Source organism: Lepidochelys kempii, chromosome 4 (genome assembly GCF_965140285.1).
Source record: "Lepidochelys kempii isolate rLepKem1 chromosome 4, rLepKem1.hap1, whole genome shotgun sequence".
In the NCBI taxonomy this organism is placed as follows: Eukaryota; Metazoa; Chordata; order Testudines; family Cheloniidae; genus Lepidochelys; species Lepidochelys kempii.
In genome coordinates this window covers 106,013,813-106,038,069 of record NC_136383.1, presented here as the reverse complement: position 1 = coordinate 106,038,069, position 24,257 = coordinate 106,013,813, and the positions used below count along the sequence as shown (strand labels likewise).

Below are 24,257 nucleotides of genomic sequence, written 5' to 3'. Positions count from 1 at the left end.
ATGGGGCAGGGAGAATGACCCAGATGTGCCTTTTAGTGGTCTGTTGAAAACTGGTTGTGATTTGTTAAAATTATAAGGGTTTAAAATATGTGTTTTGTCTGTTGGCAGTGGATTTTGTAATGTGATCTCTTAACAGCATTCTACTGGTTCTCTGTATGGAAGCAAAGCTTAGAAAATTGCATAGGAGGTGGAATAGTTTTTCTTTAGGCGTGAAAGAGGCTGGGAGACGTGCTTCTGGGAAGGGTAGTTTTTAGATTACTGAGAGATGCAGGAGCTAGAGGAGGAGGGGGAAGTATACTTAATAGATGGGAAAACTGAGCCACAGAAAATCAGTCCTTCCTTGCACTGGAAAATGTTCTCTTTTCTAGCAGCAGCACAGCTACACTAGAGCTAGCAATGACTAATGTGTGTGGATTTGTGATAGACATTGGCCTCTAAATCAAAAGACCTAGTTTCAAATCTCCGGTCTCCCATTCTTTTGCTGTGTGAAAACGTGCAAAGCATATAATCTCTCTTTGCCCAGTCTGTAAAAAGGGATAGTGGTGGCATAACCAAATATAAATAGCCCTCTGCAAACTCCAAACACTGTTACCCTTGTCTTAAACTACAAGATGGCAGCTGTGACACCACACATACCTGTCCTCCATTAAAGGAGAGATCTAGTCGAAACCACTGTTTCAGAGGAAGGCTGAAGCTAGTTTTCACTGCAAGGTCTTCTCCTTTGACAAGACGCATCTGTATATGAACATAACCTGACAAACACAGCAACAAATGAAAACAAAGAAATAGTTAAAAACCACAAAATTATGAAAGCTAAGAACTGGCTTCCTAAATGTTGTTCACAATAACCCTGTCCTGTGAAGCAATACAATGGTAATTTGACGGCACTACTTAGAATCACAGAAGTTAGATTCACAGAGTCAGAAATTTTAAGATCAGAATGGAGTATTATGATCATCTAGTCTGATGCCACCCGAGAGAGGCTGACACCCTGCGTAACACAGGCCATAGAATTTCACCAAGTAATCCTTGCATGAAGCCTGCTCTAGTTGAGCTATCGCATATTTTTAAACAAAACCATCTAGTCTTGACTTCAAAAGAAGTCAAAAGAATCCACCAGATTCTTAAGTAAATTGTCCTAATGGTTAATTACCCTCACTGTTAAAAAATTTGCATTTTATGTCCAGGCTGAACTTGTCTAGCTTCAGCTCTGAGCCACTGGATCTTGTGATGCCTTTTTTCCAATTAAAGAGTCCTCAACTTTCAGAAATCTTCTTCCATCATATGTACTTGTAGACGATGATCAAGTCACCCCACAACCTTCTTTCGGATAAGATAAATAGACTGAGCTTCTTCCATCTCTCACTGTAAAACAGAACTTGAATCATTCTAGTACCACTTTTCTGAGCCCTTTCCAATTTTTCAACATTCTGTTTGACGTGTGGACACCAGAACGGGACACAGTATTTTAGTTCCAGTCTCATTAATTTCACATACAGAAGTAATACCATTTCCTTCCTTCCTCATTCTCTTGTTTACCCATGCAAAGACTATGGGCTTGACTACACTTACATTTTATAGCGCTCTAACTTGCTGGCTCAGGGGTATGAAAAATCACACACCCCACCCCCGAGCGCAGCAAGTCAGAGTGCTTTAAAGCGCTAGTGTAAATAGGCTCCCAGCTGTGCTCCCAGCGCTCGGAGCTAATCCCCTCATGGAAGTGGATTACCAGGAGCGCTGGGAGAGCTCTCTCCCAGTGCTTGCACGCGACCACACTCACACTTCAAAGCGCTTCCCCGGGAGCACTCCTGCGACAGCACTTGGAAGTTTCCAGTGTAGCCATGCCCTTAGTTTGCTCTCATAGTCACAGCATGATGCCAGCAGCTGTGGAAAAGACCTATAATATTTCGTTCATCCTCCTGAGAGTGTGGGATTGTTCTTGAAAATAAAATCAGAAAAGAAAACTGACACTTTCTGAGATAGCCCAGGCTGGATGCAAAGATTTCTATGGAAATACCGTGGCCAAATTTAATTCTTCTTAATCTTACTCTAATAATATACTGGATATTTTTTGTTTCCAAACACACAGGGCCAAAATGGAGCATTCTGCCAGGCATGAGTTTAGTACAATAGGCCTGACAAAAATGTTTGTAAATGTTGTTCTTTGTTACGGGTCAGGGATGATAACACTATTTCTCCTCTGAAGGCTTCATGGTATTATTACCTTCTTCATTTAGAAATACAGCAGGGGTACTATACATTTCTCCTGGGTCAATAAAGTAGAATATTCCACACAGATTCTTTTCGCAGTGACGGAGTAAATAAAGCCAAACTGAAATAGTGAACCTGCATGAGTAAAAAGAAACAAACAACCCACTCTGAGGATATAGATCATATCAATTTTTAAAATCTACATATTTTTAAAGGCACGTTTTCCACTTTAGTTTACCAAAGCTCATTTACTCTTGTGATCTTCAAAACAGAACACAGAGCAGTTACAACTGCTTGGGACAAAACAAGCCATTTCAGAGTCTTGCTGCTGAGATCTCCTCTTGGATACTCAGGTTTGCATTGATGTAGCACTGAGAAGTCAGGTACAGTGCTTGATTTTTCCAAGTTATACAGTTATTAGAGAGGAGGAAAAAGTCTTTAGGGCAAGATTGTGACCAGCCCTTCTGCTGGTGCACAAGGGAAGGACACACTAGCCTGTCTTCTACTCTTGTGCTCCTGTGCAGGGGCCAATTATTGTGTGGCTAAGGAGCATAGTCCCGTCTCTCTCCTAGACCTCCCCTGGGTACCAGCCGTCTGAAAGGAGGGGTGGGCTGAGACAGATGTCAACGGACAGCAAATCTTCACAACCGGGGGCCAAAAGGAAAGATGTATTCACCTGCCAACCTAAGATTTGATAGTTGGGGGGATCTCTACAAGTGGGGAGAGGAGAGCACACATCCCTTCTGATGGCTGTCACAAGGCACACAGTGCAGGACAATGCTGACTGAGCCAGCACCCCCATCACTGTAAATCTCACTGTAAAATATAATTCTCTGGCAGGGAAAAATTCTGTGGCCAGTAGATGCTCCAGGATTCCTGCTTCCCCTTGGTGCCCAGTGCCTAGAGGCAGCTGCCCCATGCAATAGCTGAATTTCTCCAGCCCTCTCTCACTATATTATGCTCATCTGCTTTTCTGCTCATCCTTACAGAGATTTCTGCACTCAAAGAAATCCCTGATTAAGACTGAAAGCTTCAGACTGTTGAATTTGGCCTGTTTGCTCCCCTCAAAGGTGTGGAGAGGAGCAAAAATTCACATGTAAATTGGGCTGTGGAGAAAAAGCTGTGAGGTAGCATGCTTCCTCTCCCACTCAGTGTGTAGCTATCAGCAGCTGGTTTGCCACCACAAAATACACGAGTGGTGTTCCATGTAAAAGAGGGGATGAGGCCTGGTGGCAGGGCAGTTAATAGTGCATATTCCCATCCACAGATTCTTAGAGGGGAAGTTGAATTCAGCTGCAGTGGATAGCCACTGATAGCATGGCACATGAGCCAGCCATGCTACCAATTCTAAAGGGGCAAGGAGCTAGAAAGTGCATCAAAATAGAACTTCTACACATGGATGATTTAAGAGGCCTGTGTCTAGGGCTTCTAATTCCCGCAGATCCTCAGTATCAGCAAGTTTGGCAGTCACACCTCCTGTCCTTTAGTACATAAGGGTAATATATAAATCTAGTGATCATTTTCCATTTCCATGACCATGTTGCACTGAGGGGAGGTCAGGGAGCAACAGGAGCCCAGGGAAGGGTAGGGATCCTCCTCGTTTCCCCTCAGATCCCTATGTGGAACCAAAGAGCAATGGGAGCCTAGGAAAGCTGCAGGAGGGGAGTTCTTCATGAAATACGACTTCTCTGCATATCTTGGAAAGGAGTTTAGAAGCTGGGAGCCTTACTTCCAGTGCTGCTGGAATGTTTAGAGGGAGCGGAGGATGGAAGAGGAGTGAGCCCAAGTTTATTTGGTGTTGCAAATCTCAGTCCCGTCGTCTCTCCTCTGCTGAAGAAAACCCTTATAAACACCAGCAGGGAAGCTGCCCTATCACTTGCTTGAATTAGTGGAGACTGTGCCTTTAACTTGTGATTTTCTGTACAAGGGTGGCTCTGAGGACAGATTTTAGCAATTAGGAATTAAATATACTCATCTTCCATGATTTGCATTTGCTTACTTTGGGTAATCGATCTGATGCTGCCTGATTGTCTCAAGTTCTCTGTTGTGAAATCTCTTGAACTTCTTCACAATTCCTGTTTTCTCTCCGCTTGATGCATATGGAAAACTGAGGATCTCGACAGCATCTGCCAAATGTAATCATTCTTAGTCTGCCAAGAAATGTCAATTCACATTGACACCCCGCAATCATACACTGTTAAATGTTTAAATGAAATATCTTGTAACATAGAACAAATGCTATGATCTAGTCAGCCCACAAATACACAACAAATCCCTAATGTTAGGTCAACTCTCCTTTATACAATACACTGCAGCCCAGGAAGAGCTTACTCATAGGAGGGAAAGAAGCATGGGGTCCATTTCTCATGGCTATTCTGAGGCTAGGATTAGTGGTAATGAGGTCACAAAATGTGGCAAAAATTCCAGTTGTTAGACACAGATCTGCCCAATAGGATCCTGAGGCACTTCTGACAGATTGTAGGTTTCCCTAGACATACTGAGACAGGTGGGTCAACTAGATTTCTACAGAGATATCCTGCATCCTGCAAGCTGTGTTTGTGGAACAATCATGGCTAAACCAAATCATGAGATGTCATCATGTTGCATCCCAGTGTGATGGCATACTTATCCAATGCCACACTGGATCACAACATACGTTGGCTGTACCAAGGAACACACTGAAAAAGAAGCAACTCTCGGGTCCCACACCCTTTGAATACATTATAGCAAATGCCCAGTTATAGTGGAGACAAACTTTTTGGTCACTATAATGGCCTCAAAACAGTTATAGACTATAATGTAAGTAAGAGCATACTAAACTACATAGGGACAAATTCTATCTTTAGGTACATGAGTGCACTCCCATTGATTTCACTGGCAGAAGTACCCATGTAATTGAGGGCAGAACTGGGCCATAAAGGCCTAAGATGGCAAAAACTGTTCAGTTTCTGCGATAATAGACTTTTTTCTGAGATAGTGGGTCACCTTCTGTATTTACTTCTGTACTCACACACAGTCTTCAATAGGGGCGGATGGGTGTAAATGAAAGCATAATCTGACTCAACATATGTTTTAACTCATTTCTGTTCCTTTCTAGGAAATTTAGAGGGATGCTTCAGATTTTATTTATAAATAAAGTGTAGCACAGCAAAACTACAGTTGCAGCTGAGATGGACATTGCATTCTAAACCCTATTTTCAGTTGTTTCTGTATCATAAAATGTTTCCTTCTGGGTTGAAATTTCACATACTCACTCTTAATCCAAAGGCTAGTCTTCTGTGTGGGGGGAGGAAGGGAGATCCATTTTAGGGCCCGATCCTATCATTCTTGTATCCATTGAAGCAGAGTGCATTGATTTAAATCAAGGCTATTTAAATCGCTGATTTTAATCATTTTGCTACCAAAAACAAATCCCTCTGGCAAAATATTTTTGCTAATAACTATAAATATACACTTTTATAGCAACTTATACAATGTGCCATTTTGGTCCCATCTTCGTTCTCTGAAAAAAGGAAACATATAATTGTACCTACCAGTCTCATGTGGGCACTGAGGTATCCTGTTTGCCTGGAGCCTCCACATGTGCTCAGAGCTCCACTTAAAACATACTTTGTGATCTTTGTATGGACGCTCACAAGGTGGAACTGTTTCCAACAAAGTATAATTCCTGGCAACTGCCTGTAGGTAGCTTTCATCCTGCTTGGCATCATAGCCCTCAACAGGTTTGTGACTGATCCATGCATATAGTATCACAGTAGGCACTATTATAGAGCGTCTGATGAAATAATCATCTCTGTAAACCATGATGTTTGGAAATTTCAAATGCACTGTTTGAGTTCTACTTATACGAAGATGCTTCTCATTCTTCCATCTCTTCTTATACACTAACACACCAGTTCTGAACTCCGATGAGGCTACTGCTTCCAAAGTGACCGTGCAAGGCTTAGAACATAAATACTGAACTGAGACCTCAGAATCGTTAAGAACTCTTCTTTCTAAAATGTTTAAATGAATAAAATCTTCATAAGCTATGCTGTGGTCAGACTGTGGGATAACTGACGTTGTCAGGAGTGTCTCCCTTCCAAATGATGGCACAAAATTCTGGAAAAAAATTTTTTTAAACGTTATATCCACCTGCCTGAGTTAAACTTTATGATTAATATATTTACAATAATGATTCATTGCATGTGTTTCTTCTCATTTTAAAACGTAAAATACAGTATTAGACACCCAAAATGTGAAGGCCCTTTCATACAGGAACTAGCTATGAATTATTAGAATTTTTAGGCTAATATTTGACCAGTTTAAATTCTTATAACTACATACACCAACAAACATACATATAGATATATCCTGCAAATCTTACTCAGGTAAGATCCTATCCACCAAAGAAATGACTTACTCTATGAGCCACTAAGCACATTTTAGGATCAGACCATCAAAACTTCTATTGTGATTTATAGGATTTGGACCCTTGTTTTGTTTTTGTTTAGTTGTGTTTTTGTCAGCTTCTTATAATACAATTGTAAAAATAAATTTTCCTACCACAGAAACATTTAAATTAGTCATCTGTAAAGTGGGGATAATACCTAATCCACTTCCCAATCACAGTTTTGTTAGGATTAATTAACATTTGTAAAGTATTCAAAAGTGCATTGCAAGAATGAAATACAGAATGGCAGTGTATTTACTAGTTGGAAATCTAGTTGGAAAGCACAGTAGTCATTATTTGCAGCAGTGTAGACTTAGGTGCTAATGTGTCAGTTCCCCTGCTCTGGTCAGACGGAACTGTTGCACAGAGTTTGCTCAGTCTGGAGGGGGGGTCAGTCGGCCTTTCCTGTCTGAGTCTCTATAATAGTCCTGTTCTGGACTATGAAAGTCTTTGTTTCTGTACCTCTGGGGTGTACAAGTTTCCCCTTATAGTTGGCCAGGCTAGCTGGTCTGGAGACCCCTTTTGGTGCTTAAGTCTCCATTGAGGGATCAGTAGGAGAACCTATGCCAACCTACTCCACTGGGTTCCAGCTCAGGGTTCTTAAACCAGGCAGGCACAATCAATTCTCTCCAATTTCTCCTGTTGTACCCAGAACTCCTTCCTACTTTACTTGGCTTTGTGGGCTTCTTCAGCCCATAGTTACAGTCATCCCTTGTCTGGGGTTTTGTGCCTGGGCAGCTTGTCACCAATTTTCTGGCAGGACTTCCCTTCTCTAGCCTGCTAGCTCCTCTGGCAGTCTCCCCGCTCCTTTGCTTCACAGCTCCTTTATTCTTCCAGCTGCTGTGAGGCTGCCAGTCAGCACTGGCTATGGAATCTGCCAATATCCCTTGGTGTGATCGAAGGTCATTATATAATATGTGCTTGTCCTAGATGTTCGATGAGGTTATCCACTCAAGAACCTGGGTAAGCATGGAACAGCAATAGTAAAACAGAACAGTGTCCTGCTAATTTCACATGCTAACACTACACAGACTCAGGAAGACAACACTGCATTAGTTTACAGCTGATTCACATAGTTATTTTAACATCCACAAGGGCTACAAACTTTTTATTAATTGGAAGGGAGTTAGATTCCACTGAATTTGATGGCATTGGTTCTATTGCCATGCCAGATTTCAGGGGAAGCTTCCTGTTCACCAGTGATGAGCAAGGAAGTTGATTTTCAACCTATGAAACATCATTGATACTAGGCAAGAAAAAAGGCTGAATAGGCATTATTATAAATCATTCCATTAGTATCAGGGATGATGAGCGTGTCATTGGGGACCAAATTCAGCTCTGGAGAAACTCCACTGACCTCAATAAAATTGCATCTGTTTACACAAGATCTGAATATGGCCCATAGTCCTCTACTGTGCCATGCTGAATTTTAAGATATGTGCAAAAGCCCCAATATGAGAAATTCAGCACAAAGGGCCCAGTCCTGCTCCCATTCAGTATCAATAGCAAAACAATCCCCACTGACTTAAATTGGAGGCCAAAAGAGCAAAAGCAGAGTCCTGAAATTATGCCACTTTAAGTTAATTTGTATAGTGGGTGCCATTAAAAACTCATTATTTACCACCACCTGGGTACCTACAGTAAAGATAGTATAGTCTTACATGTAAAAGAAGATACCACAGTACCACAATCCCTCTGGAATGGAAAACGTTGAGTTTTTAATGGCATCTACTGTACAAAGTTTTCTAATGCATTAACGGTATGACTCATCACTTCTTAGATCAATAATGTACACTGAGAAATAGTGAGTAACCCCTAGTTTCTATAAGAGGAAATAAATATGTCTGGCCAAAATGAAGAGGATCCTCTTCAAAGGGTTACATTTTAAAGATCAGTATTGCCACAGAGTTAATCAATGTGACATTTCCCGCTTCACAATTTGTAACTCTTTTGTTGTCAGAGACAAAGATGGTAATCTAAAGCCTGACCTAAGACTATGCTGCAGAGGTAAACACAGCCCTTTCTGTATGGGTGGTGCAGGCAGAAAATATGTAATAATCTGAATATAATATAAGAGAAGAAACCAGGAGAAGTTTCTTTCCTTTTTTATGTGTAAAAAAATAATTACATACAATCATTTTAAAATGACGTCAATAAGAGTTATGTATGTTGCTTACATAAGGACACAAGAATTTAGAAATCTGAGGCTAAATTTTTTAAAAAGGTATGGTCCAGATGTTCAGGTGCTTGAACCCACAATTGGGGCCAGATTTGGAAAGCTCCTATTTAGGCACCTACATAAAGGCAGATTTTCAAAAGCACTCAGGATACAGCAGCTTCCAGAGTGATGCTGATGTTTTTCCAACACTGATCTATTTGAAAATGTGGCTTTGACTGTAGGTGCGGAAAATCTTGTGAAAATCTTGCCCATGTAGTCTTCGTTAAGTATATATTACCAGATTAATGGCCCAGTTATCAACTCTCCAACTTTTACTCTCACACACTATCCTTAATCAAAATAGGAGAACCGGTTAAAGAAGATTCAGATAAGTTAGATGTATTCGAAGTTGGCAGGGCCTGATGAAATCCATCCTAGGGTACTTAAGGAACTAGCTGAAGCAGTCTCAGAACCCTTAGTAATTATCTTCAAGAACTCCTAGAGAATTGGGTGAAGTCCCAGAGGACTGGAGAGTGGCAAACAAAGTAACTATCTTTAAAAAGGGGAACAAAGAGGACCTGGGAATTATAGACTAGTCAACCTAACTTTGATACTTGGAAAGATACTGCAACAAATTATTAAACAGTCACTTTATAAGCACCTAGAGAAATGGTTCTCAAACTGTGGATCGGGACCCCAAAGTGGGTCGCGACCCCCTTTGAATGGGGTCATCAGGTTGGCTTAGACTTGTTGGGGCCTGGGACTGAAGCCTGAGCCCCACTCCTCAGGGCCGAAGCCAAAGTGCTAGGGCTTCAGCCCTGGGCAGCAGGGCTCAGGTTGCAGGCCCCCTGACTAGGGGCTGAAGCCCTTGAGCTTCAGCTTTGGTCCCCCTGCCTGGAGCAATAGGGTTCAGGCTTCCTCTCTCCCTCCGCCCCCTCCCAGGGAAGTGGGGCTTGGGCAGGCTCAGGCTTCAGTTCCCCCCCTCCTGGGGTCGTGAAGTAATTTTTGTTGTTAGAAGGGGGTCGTGGTGGAAGGAAGTCTGAGAACCCCTGTCCCAGAGGATAAACAGGGTTTTAAGCAATGGTCAACAGGGATTTGTCAAGAACAAATCATGTCAACTGAAAAATGGGGAATAACTGTCTAGATAGTAGCAGAGCTGAAAAGGATCTGAGGGTTATAGTGAATCACAAACTGAAAATGAGTTAACAATATGAGGCAGTTGCAAAAAAGACTAATATCATTCTGGGGTGTATTAACAGGAGTGTTGTATGCAAGACTACTCTACTAGGCACAGCTGAACTACTGTGTCCAATTCTGGACAACACACTTTAAGAAAGATGTGGACAAACAGCAGAGAGTCCAGAGAAGAGCAACAAAAATGATAAAAGGTTTAGAAAACCTGATTTATAAGGAAAGATTAAAACAACTGGGCATATTTAGCCTTGAGAAACACTCAGAGGAGGGACTGGTAACAGTCTTCAAATATGTTGAGGGATGTTATAAAGAAGATTGTGATCAATTGTTCTTCATGTCCACTGAAGTAGGACAAGAAGTAATGGGTTTAATCTGCAGCAAGGAAGATTTAGATTAGATATTAGGAAAAACTTTCTAACTATAAGGATAGTCAATCTCTGAAATGGTCTTCTACGGGAGGTTGTAGAATCCTCATTTTTGGAGGCTTTTATGAACAGGTTGCACAAACACCTGTCACAGATGGTCTAGGTTTACTTGGTCCTGCCTCTATGCTGGGGACTGGACTTGATGACTTCTTGAGGTCCCTTCCAGCCTTATATTTCTATGATTCAGGTTAATATAGTCCCATGGAAAATAGTGGGATTCTTCTTGTTTGGTGTTGTCCTGGAAGTGTGATGGAGTGGATGGATGGATGGATGTACGGGGATGGGGGGTTACACGGGAAGTGTGCTGGGGTGGACAGAGGGGGTACTAGGGTGCAGGAGTGCATTAGCAATGGGTTGGAGTGGGTAGAGGGATGGAGGTATTGGAACTGCGTTGAGGTGGATTGAGGCATGTATTGGATCAGAGGACTGTACTAGGAGCATATTAAGGTGGACAGAGGTGTGTACTGGGTGTGTGCTGGGGTGGATGGAGAAGTGTGGAAGGGTGTATTAGCAACATATTGGGGTGGGTGGAGAGGTGTATGGGAATGGACAAGTATATAGGGAGTGTTGTGGTGGATGGAGGGTGTATTGGGATGGAGAGATGTATTGGGAGTGTGCTGGGGTGGATGGAGAGGTGTGCTGGGGTGGATGGAGGCATAGAGGGCGTGTGCTGGGGGGAGCATTGGGAGTGCGCTGAGGGGTGCACCGAGGGGTGTGCTGGGAGGAACGGGGCATACTGCAGAGCACAGCGGGGTCCTGCATAGCTTCCGGGGCTGGCAGCGGAGGATGTGCCTGCTGCGGGGCAAAGGAGCTGGCAGCCCCTCCCAGGGTGCTCCCGGCGGCAGGTCCTGGCCAGCGCCGCAGCGGGGTGGCGGCCGGTGTCCGGGGAGTGGGGGGAGGCGGGCTCACCAGCAGCCAGAGCAGGAGGAGGCCCCCGTGGGGCACGGCCCGGGGCTCCGCTGGGTACCACATGGTTCCGATGGGGCTCAGGCGCCAGCTGCTCCCATGGGCGTCGCGGATGCCGCCGGTGACGGCGCGCGGCGGCTCGGTGCCGAGAGCGGAACTTGCTGCGGCGGGTCGGTGCCCAGGGCAGGGCAGGGCAGCCCGAGCGCGCGGCCGCCTGGGGAATCCGGCCACGGGGACTAGGTAGATCCTGCTTCCTGGAGGAGCTCAGCCTCCGCGGGGGGAGGAGGAGCCGCCCGGGCGGGGCTGGAGCCTTCAGGTTTTCTGGATTTTATTCTTCTGTAGACTTCCCATGTCAAGTCTGGCACATCACTTAACTTTGCTGTGCCCCAGGAACCCATCAGTCAAACTGGAATAAGTTGTAAAGCTTCATTAATTAATTCTAGTAAAGTGTTTTGAGAACATTTGTCACATCTCTATAGAAGTGCACATTATCATGTTATTAGTTATTAACCATAATCACAGAATCATAGAAATTACAATAAAAAAGACATTGCATGGGCTGAAATCCTTGGTACATTTTATTACTATTAATTATTACATATCTGCACTATGCTCAAGCATATAGTATGTTAGGCATAGACACATAGGAAGACATAGTAGCTGCCTTGAACAGCTCACATAAAGCATATTATTGTTTTTACTTATGCTTTCAAACCTGAACTTGAATAAAACATATGGCAGGACAGTACCAATTTAATTGCCATTGCCATTTTTAATAATGGAGTTAAAATGATTGTTTAATATATGTTTCTATCGCATTGTAATTAAGAGTTGTATTAGATAATGGCGTTCAATGTTATCTGTCATGTATGTAGACCAATAGAAATGCATGACACTTTACAGTGGGCTTCCTGCCCTAATCAGACTACAGTCTAAGGCCTTGGTCCCCAATTAGTAGACTTTGGCAGACCTCTTGCACATATGTGGAGCCCTTGATGCAAGACTGAAGGGACCATAAGTAGTATGTAGGGCCATGTGTGGTTCCTCTACATTTTGTTGAATTTTAGCCTTGCAGAATATGGCTCCTATCCTGCTCTCATCCAAGCAAATTCCCACTGGCTTCAATATTAGCAGGATTTGGCAAATACTGCTTCCCAACGTCCGAAGTATTGTACTACATACCAGTTCTGTCCTTGAAAACATTTGTATCTGGTTGAGAAGGACACAATGTTTAGGATGACAACTATGTCTTCTTCACATACCACAAATGCTTGTCCTTTTAAATATCCAAAATTGAAAATTCAGCTTATTCCATTATTTTGCTTTGTAATGATGCAAAACAAAAGTCTGAATGGGTTGGTTTGTTTTTTTCCTCAAAAAAGGGCATTCGGAGAGGAGGGCTGCTTGTTACATAGAGCAGGGGTTCTCAAACTTCATTGCACCGCGACCCCCTTCTGACAACAAAAATTACTTCAGGACCCCAGGAGGGAGGACTGAAGCCTGAGCCAACCCCTGATCCCCGCTACCCTGAGCAGGAAGGCCAAAGACGAAGCCCAAGGGCTTCAACCCCAGCAGGGAGCCTGTAACCCAGGGGTCGGCAACCTTTCAGAAGTTGTGTGCTGAGTCTTCATTTATTCACTCTAACTTACGGTTTCGTGCACCGGTAATACATTTTAACATTTTTAGAAGGTCTCTCTCTGTAAGTCTATATTATAGAACTAAACTATTGTTGTATGTAAGGTAAACAAGGTTTTAAAAATGTTTAAGAAGCTTAATTTAAAATTAAATTAAAATGCAGATCTTATCACTTTAGTGCAGTGGTTCTTAACCTAGGGTGCACGCACCCCTGGGGGTGCGAGACATGTGAGATTTTTTTAGAAGGTAAATCATCGAAAACACAAATTAAGCACAGGCACATAAGTACAACCACTTTGTTTCATCAAACCTATGTATTTATTTACATTATACATTTTTTAACGATTACTGTAATATACATTTTTAAGTTTTCAAGTTTTTAAGCTAATTGTAGTGTAATTTTTGATAAGGGCTGCAGAGCGCTCGGCTGGCTGCTGGTACCCCAAACCGGCAGGAGGGCTGAGCAAGGCCAGAGGCTTGGACCTCGGCTGGCAGGGTGCCGGGCGGCTGGAACCCCAGACCAGCAGTGAGGTGAGCGGGGCTGGTGGCTGGTATCCCAGGCCAGCAGCAGGCTGAGCGGGGCAGATGGCCGGGACCCCAGCTGGCAAGGGGCTGGCGGCCAGAACCCCAGACTGCCAGCGGACTGAGCTGGGTGGCGGACAGGACCCCAGACCAGCAGCGGCTCACCCGCTGTCAGTCTGGGGTTCTGTTGACTCCTGCCAGCCGGGGTCCCGGCTGCCGGCCCCGCTCAGTCCGCTGCTGGCCAAGGGTTCTGTTCACTCAGGCCGGCAGCGCGCTGAGCGGGGCCAGCGGCTGGGACCCCGGCTGGCAAGGGGCTGGCGGCCAGAACTCTAGACCGTCAGCGGGCTGAGTGAGGCCAGTGGACAGAAACCCAGACCGGCGGCAGGCTGAGCGGCTCAGCCCGCCGCCCGTCTGGGGTTCCATCCACCTGCTCCTGCCAGCCGGGGTCCTGGCCGCCGGCCCCGCTCAGCCTGCTGCCTGCCAGCAGCGTGCCAGTAAAAATCGACTTGTGTGCCACCTTGGCACGCATGCCGCAGGTTGCTGACCCCTGCTGTAACCTGAGCCCCGCTGCCCAGGGCTGAGGTGGTGCTATACGGTGGTGCTCAGGCTTCAGCTTCAGCCCTGGGCAGCGGGGAATGGGCTTTGGCTCTGGCCCGGGCCCCAGCAAGTCTAAGCCAGCCCTAGCAACCCCATTAAAATGGGGTCCCGACCCACAGTTTGAGAACCACTGCATTGGAGATTCTGATTGTGTCCAATGTGCTTATCCTGAAAGACTCTCTGGACAACAGGAGAAATTGTAGATATATGATAGAGTTATCATGCAAATGAAAGCTGATTAACTGAGAGAGGCAGTGACTCTGATTCAGGCTTTTTAAAACTTTGGTTTTGCTAATACATTCAACTCTAACACCTAACAATATACTTGGGGCAGAAAAAAGTATCCGTTAAATATTCAAAGACTGAGAAATCTCTTGGTCCACAATCTGGTATGCCCAAGAAGCCCTCAGCAAAACTAGAAAAGATTGACCATGACATCCTTAACTGATATTTGTAATGTAAAAAAACAAGCAGAACATGACCCTTTTTGAAACAAATCTTCCAGGCAGAAGAAGATGATTGATTATGCTCTTACAAGCAATTTCTTTCTCGTTGCAGGTTACATTCAAAGCACCTAAGGAACTGGATTCTGCTAGAATCAATATCAGGCTGGTTATCTACGGAAAATGAAAGTTTGGCATCTTTGCTTAATGTAATAAAAAACGCACATACTTGTTTATTGTGCTGTGTTTGAAGTCACAGGCATTCGTCTTTCTGCATGATGATGTTATAGCTACATAAAGACTGACTGGTGTTAGAATGTACTAGTAGCTTCGATTGAATATATTATTATTCACTTCATGGGTTGCCAAGTGGTGTTAAACAGCTTTTCTATTCCGCTCAGGAGGTGACTACATATCTGTGATGGGTGACCCGATTCATGTCCACGTTTGTAATTCACTTTAGGATCAATCATGATGAAAGGCACAATGTAGATGTATTGTTATTAAACTATATACACCATTACATACTCCTGGGGGAATTCTGTGCCAAAAAATTAAAAATTCTATGCACAATATTTTAAAATTCTGCATATTTTAATTGTCAAAATAATGCAATATAATCATGCTGGTTTCAATTATTTAGGTAATTTATTTAAACTACAATATAATGGGTGGAGAATGGGAGTGGAGAACATTGGAGGAAATCCCCCAACCCCCTTGCCTAATAGTAATGTAGCTAAGTTTGATTCTTTATTTCTAGTTATTAGTCAACAAATATATGCAGCCATATGCTCAGTATTACATCATAGGTAAGGCTACGTTTTAGTCATGGGTATTTTTAGTAAAAGTCATGGACAGGTCATGGGCAGTAAACAAAAATTCATGGCCCATGACCTGTTCATGACTTGTACTATATACCTCTGACTAAATCTTGGGGGTACTCGGGGCAGCAGCACAGGGGCGCTGTGGCCGCTGGCACGGGGGTGGCCCGGAGTTGCGTAGCCCAGGACCACCGCTGGGGAGGTGGCACAGCTGGCAGGCTCCCTACCTGGCTCCGTGCCTCCCTGGAAGCAGCAACAGCCCCCTCCTTCAGCTCCTCAGTGGAGGCATGGCCAGGCAGCTCTGCACGCTGTCTCCGCCCTGAGCACTGCCTCCACAGCTCTTATTGGTTGGGAGGAGGATGTTGCTGCTTCAGGGTAAGTGCTACCCAGATCCCTCACCCTGTCTCATGACCCAACCCCCTACTCTCTCCTACACCCAAACTCCTGCTGCTGGGGAGCACGGTGACCCGAGACTACCCCAGCAGCAGCCTGTGCAACTTGCCCAGGGGCTGCCCCAGGGCCAAGCTCACCAGCTGCTGCAGAAGTCACAGAAAGTCCCAGAATCTGTGACCTCCATGACAAACTCACAGCCTTAATCATAGGAAACTGAGCAATAAGGGAGCTGGGGAATCAACTCATAATTTATATTGGCTACTGACCATCTCCAGAATGGTTAGTAGCAAACAGTTCATGGAGCATATTTTGATAGGAAACTTTTTCAGTCCAAAAATGTAGACCAGTTCAAATCATTAAAGCACCATAAGAATTTATAAGGTCATACTGTCCTTTACACCACTCTGGTAATGTAAAGGAGCCTTAAAACTTTGACACCTGTTTTATACTCCTGGGGGAATTCACAAAGACAATGGGAACAACTGACTAAGAAGACAGGCTGCTACGTTCTGCTCTGCCTGAGGGGACAGAGCCTGCCCCATGCCTAACTCCTCAGAAACACCCTGAAACTCTGTCCCTCCATGCCAAATGTGCCGCAATAGCGAGCGAGAGGGAGAGAATGTCTCTCTGACACGCATGACTGCTCAGCTGCTCTTCCCCCACTTCAGGAGCCCAAACCGACCTGCCTATGCTGCCAGGGAGGAGTGCATGACTGCTCTTGCAGCTTCCCTGTGCTTCTCCATCAGAAGTCATTTTTCTGTGGGGAAGCATAGAAATCTGCAGAGAACATGAATTCTGCGCACGTGCAGTGACACAAATTTCCCCCAGGAGTACATTGCACTGTGGCTGCATGGAGTGTAACAGAGGCTTTTAAATGACAATGAGATGCTCAGTGGAGGACTGAGGAGAGACTAAAAAGGTGGCAAATGAAGGGTACTGAGATATAAATGGACTATACGTTGTATTTTCCAGACGTAGGCAGTTATACAAAGGTAACACCCCGCCTACAACCCAAACCCCTCAGGAATCATGGGTGTACCCCTCTTTCCCCTGAGTCTGTCTCTCTGTCTGTCCGCACAGAGAGGCGTTTGTACCAGGCCCGCCATTCGACCACGTGCTTGTCCAAAGCCCGGCATACTCCGAGCTCGCGGACGCTCGTGACCAACGGCGGCGGGATTTCCAAGGTCGCGGCCGTGACCCCGCCAGGGAGGCCCGCCCAAGCCGGCGCCTCCCGGGGCTCGGAGCACTGAGGTGAGGCGACAGGCTCCGCCCTCCGGAGCGCGCTCGAGGACGCAGAACGGGGCGCTCTGCGCAGGCCGCGCTGTGACAGCGGGGAAGCGGGCGCCTGTGAGAGGGGGCGTGGCTTAGCTCTCGCCCAGGCCGGAGCACCCACGTGATCCAGGCTGCTTCCCAGCAGCCCCTGCATTTGCCCCGGAAGCGGAAGTGTGCAAAGGGGGAGGGGGGGAGGCAGGGAGCGCAGGTGTTGATCGCGCGCAGGTTTGCGCCCTGCCCTCTGCAGGCCATGGCGCGGATCTCCCGCACGCTGCTCATCTTCGGCGGGTTCGCGGCCGTGGTGGGGGCGGCGTTTTATCCCATCTACTTCCGGCCGCTGCTGCAGGTGGAGCAATACAGTGAGTGCGGGACCCCCCCCACCCCAACGAGCCTCACGTGATCCCCCCTGGGGTGGGCAGTGCCTCGGGTGATGCGGTCCCCGCCCCCCTCTGCCGATCCTCCCCTGTACGCCGCCGCTTCCTGTGCATCACTCTGGCGGCCCCTTCCTCCAGCCTGTGCCCCTCACCCTGCGCGGCTGAGCCCGCGGACGTTTCTCCTGTAGGGTGCCCGGTGCCCACCTGCGTGTCCCCTGTCCTCCCGGGCATGCCCCGGGCCCCAGTGAGCAACCTCCCCTTCGGGCATGCCCCGCCCCGGTCCCCTCCCTGTGTAACCCCTAGGACTCCTCCTCTCGCCCCTCACGATATCCTCTCTGTGCCGTACAGCAAGCGCTTCATTTACCCTTTGGGTTGTCCCTCCCTGAGCCTCCTGATCACATGCATCCCATGAAGTGAGCTGTAGCTCAGGAAAGCTCATGCTCAAATAAATTTGTTAGTCTCTAAGGTGCCACAAGTCCTCCTTTTCTTTTTGCTGATCACATGAGTTATTTTCCCCCATGGTCCCCTCCTGTGTTCCCCTCATCCTCTTGGCTGTCTCAGGGATTCAGATTTTCCTTGTTTTTTTTAGCCAGCCTATATATATATCCTGACAGAGCACCATTACTGCCTCCCACAATAAACGTCCGTAACCAGACAAGTGACACCTCCCTGCTGTCATCTGTTCTATATTTTCAGTAACTACTTAGCAAGAAACCTCCAGGAGAGGAGTTCTCTTCTTTCAAATGAAGTGCTTTGAAGAAAAGGCTTTGTGGTGATAGGTTCCATGGGTGGTTGTTGTGGCTGTATTCAGTTAGCTTGACAGTTCGGGCAGGATGGGTCACCAGCAGCTCTACTGGAGCCACGGCTGCCGCTCGTGCTGCCTGTGCTCGAACCGCCACGGCCTGATCCGCAAGTGCAGGCTGAACATGTGCAGGCAGTGTTTCTGCCAGTGTGCCAAGGACATCGGCTTCATCAAGTTGGACTAAACACTTCTTAAGTAGATGAGCTGTCACAAGAAGACTTCTGGACATAATTCTCTGCCTAATTTGGATAACTGGGAATGCTAAATTTACCAAGTCTTTGACATGCTATTTTGTGTATAAAATAAAATGGCTTAACAGTCTTTCTCTCCTTCCCCCTCACCTCCCCCACAAAAAAGAATCATGATGGAGATAGGATTAATGGTGCTAAGACATTCTAGCATCATCCCCCCCAAAGAACTCTGTCCATGCTGCATACTGAATGGTTTCTTGGAAAAACTGTTCTTTAAGACATGTGACTTTAGCAGTTGAATGGTGGGGTTTTTTCACCTTACTTTTATGTTGTAAACTGTAGAGTGAGCATGGGTTTTGTATCCATAACATTTGCTAGTTTGCTTTCAAGAGCGTCCCTTGGTGTCTGGAATACATTTTTTGCAACAAACTCACTTAACACAAGCTAATATTTTCACTATTCTTCCCTATTTCTCCCCTCTATTTCAGATAAAGATAACTTGTTGCAGATTAGGGAATAAATGCTCCTAATGTATACTACTTGTTGTTTCACATCATATAAAACGACCAATCTTTGCTATAGAAATATTTTTGAATAATCCCTCCTTTATTATTTGCTTGTAATATCCCATTGTTATAGAAAAGGGAGTTGAGGCAGACCTTTTACAGTGGAAAATAAAATCATATTAAACAACTGGAAACTCACCAAAATAGGCTTTTCAATGATCCATTACATAATATATGTGTGTATATGTACAATATAGGAGGCAGTGTGGACTGATGGCCTGAGCACAGCTGGAATCCAGAAACTCTAAATTTTGAATTCTGGCTGTATCACTGTGTTCCATTTTCTATTGTGAACATTAATAAGGCACGGGAGGACACAGGAACACTTGTTGTACCTCCAGGGTCTAAAATGCCTTTATTTTAAAAGATACCTAAACTTCAAGTTAATGTCCCATTACTTAAATCTCTCACATCCATGGAGTTGTAATTACTTTTTCAAGCTCCCAAAATGTGCTGTTCCCTCACAGAAAAAATTACGGATGTGGACCTATCCCAAAAGAGTCTGAGTTTGATGTGACAATGTATGGGGGAATCAAGAGAAGGGGAAAGAAAAGGACAATGATGACAATAAGAGCATACAGTTATGTGAATCAGTGAGGCATGAACACATTTTTAAACTCGTATTTTAAAACAAATATTTTCTACCTTCCCCTCAGTTCTGATAAATATTGCAGAAGAAGTGAGTTTTAGAGAGTAATTTGAATTGAAGCAGAAGAGAACATTCCAGCTTAAGGGGTGCATAAAGCTTCCCATAAATATACCACATATATAACCTGTATATAGTGTGAATTTAAGAGCTACCTTAGTCGCTAGTCATGATAACTTGAGTGACTAGAACGTCGTGAACATTGCCTTGAATGCTAGTCTAAACTATATTCTCTTTTTTCTTTGTTTTTCACGGTTAACTGTCTAGAATATGGTACTTTTCTAATCTACTGTTTGTTTGGCTCTTAAATTTTTAAACTTGCTGTTGTATTCTGTAAACAAATTTTTAAAAATCAAATGCTTTTTATGCAAGACCTAGATGAGTCAGTGTTTAGTGTTTTGCTGATGCAGAGCCAGCAGGGGGAGCATAAATTAACTTTCAGTTGATGCCAGAGTTTATTGTTGCTCCATTGTGCACAAAGAGCCATAAAACAATTCAGATGGAAACAGAAAAGAAAAAAAAATTGAAAAATACAGGAGATCAAATTTCTGCACAGAAATTTTATATCAAGCTTTTAAGGGGGACAACTAATAATGGAGAACAAAGGAGCTAATCTCTTATAATTTGTATCTCCATTTTAACACAAACTTTATTGTGATTCATCTATTGAAAGAGTTTGAAAATATTTTTGAATTGTAAAAGAGAAAGTGAAACAAATTTTATGGCCACCTCAGAGGGACTTTCATTTTATTTCAGTTTAAATGCCATGCTAATTGGTAAGCACCTACAGTCTGTTAGGAAAGCTCCACTTACTCAGACTGGAGCTTCCCACCAAGATACACTTTCTGTTCCATTTCCCATCAAAAACTGATCACTCTTCTCTGTATCCTGTTCCTCCTCATAATGCAGTTTAAATATAAATTACACACAAAACACTATGATAAAAGAACATCATTAAGGTTACAAAGTCAAGCACCCAAAAGTCTGGAAATTCCAGTATTAAGGTTGCCTGTGCAATCTTAATTCACTCCCCCTTGTCGATAGACTGTATCAAAATGTATATCTCCCAACTCCTCATCTGATACTCGTGACATTTCCCTCCCCTCTCTGCCCCACAGCTCCCAGTCCCAGCCTGCTCCTTCCAAAGGTCTGTCTCATTAGCTCCAATTTCCAGTCTCTTTGGCCAACAAGTGCCAGTCTCCTCCTCCAATTCTGTCACAGTTACTCTCTCTCTCTCCCTCCTCCCCGGGGGAGAGCGGGGGAAAGCTTGAGGCAGACTCCTGGCAGGGAAATTTTCAACCCAAATGGTTAAAGTTAAAAGCTATTGCAAACAGGTTCTTCTATTGGGAAGTGTCAGGGAAACTTGAAGATGTTTAGTGCGACCAGTCCTGTCTATAAGAAGATACATTATTATGATATCATATTATAAGAGCACCCAAAATGTTCTAACCACCCTTCTTCCATTTTGTAAAAATGGCCATACCAGGTCAGACCAATGTTCCATCTAGGCTAGTATCTTGTCTTACAACAGTGACCAGTGCCAGATGCTTCAGAGAGAGTGAACAAAACAGGGCAATTATTGAGTTATCCATCCCATTGTCTAGTCCCAGCTTCTGGCATTTGGACGTTTAGAGACATTCGGAGTATGGGGTTGTGTCCAGGTCATCTTGGCTAACCGCCATTGATGGACCCATCCTTCATGAGAATATTGGATTCTTTTTTTAACGCAGTTATACTTCACAAGATCCCATGGCAATGAGTTCCACAGGTTGACTGTGTGTTGTGTGAACAAGTACTTCCTTCTTGTTTTAAACCTCTCCGCCTATTAATTTCATTGGGTGACCCCTGGTTCTTGTGTTATTGAAGGGGTAAATAACACTTCCATATTCATTTTCTCCACACCATTCATGATTTTATAGACCTCTATCATATTCTCACTTTAGTAGTCTCTTTTCTAAGGTGAACAGTTTCAGTCTTTTTTAATCTCACCTCGTATGGAAGTTGTTCCATACACCTAATCATTTTTGTTGCCCTTTTCTGTACCATTTACAATTCTAACATCTTTTGTGAGATGGGACGACCAGATCTGCAGGCAGTATTCAAAGTTTGGGTGTACCATGGATTTACATAGTGGCATTATGATATTTTCTGTTTTATAATCTATCCCTTTTCTGGTGGCGTCTAACATTCTATTAGCTTTTTTGACTGCTGCTGCACATTGAACGGATGTTTTCAGAAAACTATCCACAATTACTCCAAGATCACTCCTTGAGCTAATTTAGATCACATCATTTTGTATGTATAGTTTTTCCAATGTGCATTATTTTTCACTCATCAGTGTTGCATTTTATCTGTCACTAAGGTGTTGTGTTCCCTAATATCACCTTTTGGCAATAGCTGACACTATATTATAGAAACACTATATCAAAGAAACTAATCCTTTCACATTATCTCTTTTTGGTTTGGTTATATATCCAAAAATTTTCTTGCTGTTTATTGGTCTGAGATGCAAGCTTTCATCCTGTGTGATTTATTATATTTTTGCTGAGCAGACTGCTGTTCACCAGCGTGTCAGACTATCACATGCAGATTTTTTTTGCTGCCTTTCTGATTCATAACATTTTGTTCGCTACTGTAAGAATATATGGTGTTTCTGTCTGTGTGATTTTACTGTTTGTTGTGTTTACCAGGGAAGGAACAGGCAACAAATCGATCTGGTATTGTTCAAGAGGATGTTCAGCCTCCAGGTAATAAAACACTCATTGAATACTATAATTTCAGCATTTAAATAGACTTTAAAAGCAAGTATGTTAAATTAAATAGTCTGTCCATTTAATTATTCAGTGTTCTTTTAGAAAAACTAACAAACAACTTGTAATACGTGACTTAGTGCTAAACAGTTTTCTCAGGCATCATCTGTGACAGGATTCCAGAGGTGCAGCTGGGACTTTGGGACCGCTGTGCCCCCTTAACTTTCCACCCTGGGGTTGTCTCTCACAATGCCTTGCTAGTTACAAGCAGCAAACCCCTCCAGGCGCTGTTATCACTCAGCACAACTGCACGTGGAGCTCCACACCCAGCTAGATTGCATGAATGCTCCCAGAGCCGCTCATGAATCACACAGAGAAAGGCATCAGCCGAATCTCCGCAGCTCCCAGCCTTGTACCTCAGGAATATAGTATCTTGCACTGCTCAAGACAAGCAGTTCACTAATTGGTTCACCACTTAATCAATGGAAGGTGGATATACACCAGCCTTTGTGAACCTGAGCAGATTTACCAAACGCTTCAGGCAAATTCACTGATAAAGATAAACAGTAAAACAAGTTTATTGATTACAAAAAGTCAGAATGGTTACCAAAAGAAAAGAAAATATAAGCATGCAGTCTAAACTCTCAACCCTATTAGACTTGGCAACATCTAGATTAAACAGTTTTTCTCACCCCACTGGATATTGCAGATCATAGTACGCAGGTTTCACCTTTGAAACCTGGGCCAGTCTCCTCTGTTGGAGTCTTCAGTCTTCGGAGTGTTCTTGTTGCTTGCAGCATAGGTGTAGGGAGGAGCAAAGGCAAAGCATGGGGCCCCTGTGCTCTATTTTATACTCTAAGCCCTGGTCTACACTGTGTGGGGAGATTAATCTAAGTTACGCGACTTCAGCTATGTGAATAATGTAGCTGAAGTCGACGTACTTAGACCGACTTACTGTGGTGTCTTCGCTACGGTGAGTCGACTGCTGCCACTCTCCTGTCGACTCTGCCTGCGCCTCTTGTGGCGCTGGAGTACAGGAGTCGACGGGAGAGCTCTCAGGGGTCGATTTAGCGTGCCTAGGCTAGACGCGATAAATCGATCCCCGCTGGATTGATCACTGCCTGCCAATGTGGCAGGTAGCGAAGACATACCCTTAGTCCATCCATGTGTTTGGAGAACATAATTCAAGGCATGTCTGGTGGGCATTGCTGAGTCTCCACCAGGCAAGGTTGAGCAATTCCCCTAGTGTGGCCTTGTGCAAGTGGGTCACTGAATTGTAACTCCCTTGCAGGATAATGGCTGTTGATGATTGTTTGACACCCGCCTAGGCTGTGGTTAGCTCCCTTGTCCTTGTCTGCAGGGATCTAATATCTGGGCAATTCCCCAATTCACAGCGTATTTTAGTGACAACCATACAACACAACTGCATAACTTTATATGCACTAATGATATACATATTTAGATAGGGTCATGATCTGCTGAAAGCCATTGTTCTTTCCCCTGATACCTCACATGTCATGCTTTATATGCAATATCACAGTTATAAACAAATGATGAATATTGGGGCTACAGGGCACTCCCCTGGGATGTAGAGTGTCACATCGTCGTTGCACAGAAATTTCACCAATTTAACTAACTTGGTTTAGAAATTGATTTAGTTAAATTGGTGCAACCCCTCTGTGTGGAGATATGTCACTTTTAAACCAGTTTCAGAGCATTCATGCAGAGGGGTTGTACAGATTAAACAACAGATTTCTAAACCAATTAAAAGCTTCTATGTGTAGGCTGGGCTTTACTGTAAAAATGTACATTTGCACTCTGCATTGCTGAATAGAAGCTCTAACCAAGAAACTATGTAGAACTGAGCTGCCTGAGCATGTATTGTTTCCATTGTCAGAAATATTTTGTTGATAATTACT

General features: G+C 44.2%; 2 protein-coding genes and 1 pseudogene across 5 annotated transcripts in view; 2 read left to right on the top strand and 1 right to left on the bottom strand.

The window, feature by feature from the left end:
* Nucleotides 1-11,562, bottom strand: part of SEL1L3 (SEL1L family member 3) — a 64,126-nt gene extending 52,564 nt beyond the window's left edge. For both annotated transcript variants that reach the window (XM_073342340.2, XM_073342341.2), the window contains exons 1-5: nt 11,330-11,562; nt 5,745-6,312; nt 4,211-4,337; nt 2,225-2,346; nt 637-752 (exon numbers count right to left, since the gene is read on the bottom strand). In XM_073342340.2, the coding sequence (XP_073198441.2) occupies nt 637-752; nt 2,225-2,346; nt 4,211-4,337; nt 5,745-6,312; nt 11,330-11,392 (996 nt within the window). In that variant the 5' untranslated portion in view covers nt 11,393-11,562. The remainder of the gene's footprint in view (nt 1-636; nt 753-2,224; nt 2,347-4,210; nt 4,338-5,744; nt 6,313-11,329) is intronic.
* A 5,588-nt stretch (nt 11,563-17,150) lies between these two features.
* The window catches only part of SMIM20 (small integral membrane protein 20), an 82,811-nt gene continuing 75,704 nt past the window's right edge, over nt 17,151-24,257 (top strand). The window contains exons 1-2 of one of the 3 annotated variants that reach the window (XM_073342349.2): nt 17,151-17,368; nt 22,279-22,335. In XM_073342349.2, the coding sequence (XP_073198450.1) occupies nt 17,260-17,368; nt 22,279-22,335 (166 nt within the window). In that variant the 5' untranslated portion in view covers nt 17,151-17,259. The remainder of the gene's footprint in view (nt 17,369-22,278; nt 22,336-24,257) is intronic. The other 2 variants (XM_073342350.2, XM_073342353.2) reach the window with 2 other exon arrangements.
* Nucleotides 17,378-22,272, top strand: LOC140910700 (small ribosomal subunit protein uS14 pseudogene; annotated as a pseudogene).